The sequence below is a fragment of the Sprattus sprattus genome, assembly GCF_963457725.1.
Source record: "Sprattus sprattus genome assembly, chromosome: 6".
Taxonomy (NCBI): Eukaryota; Metazoa; Chordata; class Actinopteri; order Clupeiformes; family Clupeidae; genus Sprattus; species Sprattus sprattus.
Window position 1 is genome coordinate 1454716 of NC_137925.1, and position 5000 is coordinate 1459715.

Here is a 5000-nt window from a genome sequence, read left to right on the forward strand (position 1 = left end):
AATGATGGACAAGTTTACATACTTTCAGGAAACAAGGCCTAGTGCTTATGAAGTAATTCAAATATTTTCCCTCCCATATTCTCATGGTAACTTACATTTAAAATAAATGTGTCAGTGTAAAAAATTGGTTGTGCCTGATTATGTCTTTTTCAGTAGTCAGTGTTGTGCAGTATAATACTAGCTAGAAGATCTCTGAGCAAAATGAGGCTTTTCAGGAAGTGAAGTCGGTCGGCTTCATGGACCTACTTATGCCGATGGAAGTAGCCAGTTTGATTGCAATCTCAGGAACCCCGCAGGGAGCAAAGATAGGCTCTAGTATGTAACGTCCAAATGCCAAAGAAATCACTGCCAAACCTGCAGGCCTAACAGAGGGAGAGGGTTTGTGTAGGAGAGAGGGAGGAAGAGAGAGAGAGAGAGAGAAAGAAAGACAGAGAGAGAGAGAAAGAGACATAGACATAGAAATCACATCTACAGTATATACCAGTCCATTGATTCCTTAATGCGCAGTTACTAGTATGAAAATCAAACGCCTGCTTCAATGCTTATGATGGTCCTTCCAGGAAAGCAGGACCATTCAATAACTGGTAATCTCAGGAATGCGGCAAGCGCAAATCCATTCATTTTGACTATGTCTATTGAGATTTAGGCTAAATCACTCACATATCACACACACACACACACACACACACACACACACACACACACACACACACACACACACATACACACACACACACACATACACATACACATACACACACACACACACAACACATACACACACACACACACACACACACGCACACACACGCACAGTATAGCTGCTGGCCCAGCTTGGACTTGTTTACTTCTCAGAGACAGATAAAGACACAGATGGGAGGGGCTGGCGATCCAGGCCTTGCGTACCTTATTGCAATCAGGTCAGCCCAAAGCCTGACGAAAGCCATGAGGGGCCCAAACGTATCCAGGATATATATGTAGTGGCCCCCAGACTTCTTGATGCAGGTGCCAAGCTCTGCGTAGGAAAGTGCTCCTGATACGTGGGAAAGATACATAGAAAAAAAGATACATAGAGAGAGAAAGAAAGAGAGACAGAGAGATACATGGAGAGAGAAAGAGAGAGAGACAGAGAGATACATAGAGAGAGAAAGAAAGAGAGACAGAGAGATACATGGAGAGAGAAAGAGAGAGAGACAGAGAGATACATGGAGAGAGAAAGAAAGAGACACAGAGAGATACATGGAGAGAGAAAGAGAGCGAGACAGAGAGATATATGGAGAGAGAAAGAGAGAGAGACAGAGAGATACATGTAGAGAGAAAGAGAGCGAGACAGAGAGATACATGGTGAGAGAGAGAGAGAGAGAAAGAGAGATACATGTAGAGAGAAAGAGAGCGAGACAGAGAGATACATGGTGAGAGAGAGAGAGAGAAAGAGACATGGAAAGGCAGGGAGAAAGAGAGAAAAAAGGGCAATTAGAAAACAGACATGAGACAAACATAGAGGGCGGATGTTCACACACACACACACACACACACACACACACACACACACACACACACACACACACACACACACACAGACATGAGACAAACATAGAGGGGGGATGAGGGGAAGGAGAGGTTAAAAGGGACGGCAAAAGTGTGAGAAAGAAATGGCATATGAGGCACATCAACAGGGTCTTGGTGTCAGGCTTGGAAAGGAATGGGCAGAGAGTCTTGTGTTTTGTCTACCAGAATCACAGAGCTTGGGTTGATAAAAAGGCAACATTGTCTTGTCTTTCAGTCAAATGTCAAATACATACGCCCTATATGACTGTCTGGAAAACACCACATATTCCACAAAACATTCCCAAAACTGACCTCAAATTACAGCCAATCAGACTGTTATAACCTGTGATGAGGAAGAAATACCCCTGCAACCTAGACACACACACACACACACACACACACACACACACACACACTCACACACACACACACACACACACACACACACACACACACACACTCATAGACCATCTGACCTGTGTGACAGTCTCAGCTGGTAAAAGGCTTACGAACCGATACCTCTTAATTAACCTAAACAGTATTGTTCATTCTGAAACACAACACAACGTACACAACTCCAATAGCAAAGTCCACCTGGCTAGCACCCTCAGTGGAGTAGTCTGTATCCGATCCAGGGCCCTCGGTGCTGGTTTAGAGGACTGGTGATTGGGAACGGAAGGAGATCTAGAGTGTCTTTAGTGCAGAGGTCACCGAGCTGACGTCTCTTAGTCATTTCATCACATTTCCACAGTTACACACAAAGTAGGCACGTCAAAGGTGTGATAGGAATGAATGTACTGTATAAATGCAAATGTGTGTGTGTGTGTGTGTGTGTGTGTGTGTCTTTGTTTGTGTGTGTGTGTGTGTGTATGGTGTGTGTGTGTGTGTGTGTGTGTGTGTGTGTGTGTGTGTGTGTGTGTGTGTGTGTGTGTGTGTGTGTGTGCGCGTGTAGTTGTGTGTGTGTGTGTGTGTGTGTGTGTGTGTGTGTGTGTGTGTGTGTGTGTGTGTGAAACCCCCATCACGTCACTGACTGATATGAATCATAATAACTTCCCCAGTCTCCGCCAATGAAATGGCCAATTGTAACTAGTCACCCTATCACTTCCTCTTTCCCTGCAGCACGGAATGGCAACCGCAGTGGCGCATGGCCATGTAACACCTCCTCGTTTGTTTCCTCATTCATCAGACTGGCACCATTTCCACAGGTGACAGCAGAAGGAACTAGCTCTAGGGGCAAAAACGTATTTCTCTTCAGAGCTGAGTGACACGTGACGCCCTGAGGGAGACTTCTGTTTCTGTGATATGAGTTTAAGAGTACTGCCTTAAAAACAAACATCATGAACTTTCAATGAGTTTGTCTTTGTGAGTGCATCTCCCCGATGTCACTATGACTTAAAATAAACATCCAACACTAAGACAAAAAAGATCATAAATTAAAAACAATTATTGTCATATTTGTAGGACATAAAACTATAAAAGAGTAACAGCAAGCGTGCTTGTTCTGGGTTCACTGGCTTGCTTTGGATTCCCCCTACACACACACACACACACACACACGTGATTCAGCAGTCTGTGTGAGTGTATGTGTGTGTGTGTGTGTGTGTAGTATGGTCCATGACAATGTGAATGTGTATGGCGGCCTCTCACCAAACAAAGACAGCACTCCACAGGCAATCCACACCACCAGCGACATTCCCACGCTTCCCGAGTGCTTCAGGATCCCCTTGGGGGAGATGAAAATTCCCGCTCCGATGATGGTCCCGATGATTATGGATATTCCTCGGAGGAGGGTCACCTTCTTCCGCAGCACCACCCTGTCCTCAGGGGGCTCTTTTGGGGGGGATTGGTCCTTATTGCCCCCATTCTGAGCTGCTTCTGCCCCAGGGGAGTGCGCGACCCGTCGGGACATTTTACATACAGAAACACACACACACACACTCTCTCTCTCACACACACACACACACCCTCACACACACACACACACACACACACACACACACACAGACAAGCCTGCAAAACTTCTCAACTCTTCTTTTTTTTTGCCACCACAACTACTACACACGCTTCCACAGACAACAGACACACACTCACACAGAGGTACACACTCACACAAGTGGCTCAGCTCTTGCTCTGTTCACTGTCGGTAAACATATGGCATTTGAATCCTGCCCCTTTTCTGCCAGGTCCTTCACTGCCAGAGAGAGAGTGAGAGAGATAGAGAGAGAGAGAGAGAGAAAGAGAGAGAATGAGCAAGTGAGAGTGAATAGGAAAGAAAGAGAGAGAGAGAGAGAGAGTTAGTTGATAAGGAGCTGTTTTCCGGCTACTGAGTAAACTCCTGCTGTAGCGTGGCCAGTCAAAACCAACAGCCAACCCCAGAGCTTCACCCTCCCACTCTTACAGAGGTCTCTCTCTCTCTCTCTCTCTCTCTCTCTCTCTCTCTCTCTCTCTCTCTCTCTCTCTCTCTCTTTCACACGGCCGCCGTTCATCCTCCCCTCTCCCTCTTTCTCCCCCCTTCTCACGTGGTTACTGTTCACAGTCGCCTCAGTAGATTCCTGTCCTCTTCTAATCACAGGGGTGGCACAGGAATCTATACACTGGTACTTAATCGCAGCAAAAATGAACACCTGTTACACAACCTTATTTGAGCTTCCGTCTTTGTCCTCCCTCCCTCCCTCCCTTCCTCTGTTGCGCTCTTTTTTTTCTCTGTATTTCTTTCTCTCTTTTGTTGTGGTTCACTGTGTTTCTCCCCCTCTTACTTCACACACCCTAAGGCACTAACTCATACATACTGCCAGGGTTTTTACTATCCTTTATTCACACACACACACACACACACACACACACACACACACACACACACACACACACACACACACACACACACACACACACACACACACACACACACACACACACACACACACACACACACACACACACACACACAGACACACACACACACACAGGAACTTAGTGGTTTTTGGAATGTCATTGTGTGTGGGTATGTGTGTCAGGGTGTCTGTCTGCGTGTGTCATCTTAGAATGACTAGACCATTCACTGTCACTGTATGAGCTAAGTAAAATGATGCAATGTTACATCACACACAAAAATGATGCAACCTTACATCAGGCCCATGACAGCAGTGTCCCACCACTGAAAGAGGAAAAGCTGGAAAGTGTTTAATAGTAAAGTATGTTCAGTCTCTTCCTGAAGGATGCTTTCTTAGTGCAGGTACAGCTCAGGTAAAGTCATACCATAACTGTTGCCGAAACGTGGCAACTTAGATCTGGTGGAGCTGCCATGGCAACCTCTGTCAGATTCCGTGGAACAGGAAGTGGACTGTGGTCTACCAGAGGACCAGATGGTTCAGTCTGCAGACATTACACGTGCTACGGCCAGAATATAAATATAACAACACAAAGGAATGCTCAAGATCAAGGCATTGTGAACA

The 5000-nt window shown here is 45.8% G+C and overlaps 1 protein-coding gene across 1 annotated transcript; it reads right to left on the bottom strand.

Annotated features, from left to right (window-relative positions):
• Positions 1-211: 211 nt before the first annotated feature.
• On the bottom strand, positions 212-3457 carry LOC308366539 (cystine/glutamate transporter-like; the record flags this gene model as incomplete). The annotated part of the gene is made up of 3 exons (XM_080840256.1): positions 212-362; positions 907-1033; positions 3196-3457. 3 exons carry the CDS (start codon positions 3455-3457, stop codon positions 212-214), a joined length of 540 nt encoding a protein of 179 aa, XP_080696382.1.
• Between the last annotated feature and the right edge of the window lie 1543 nt (positions 3458-5000).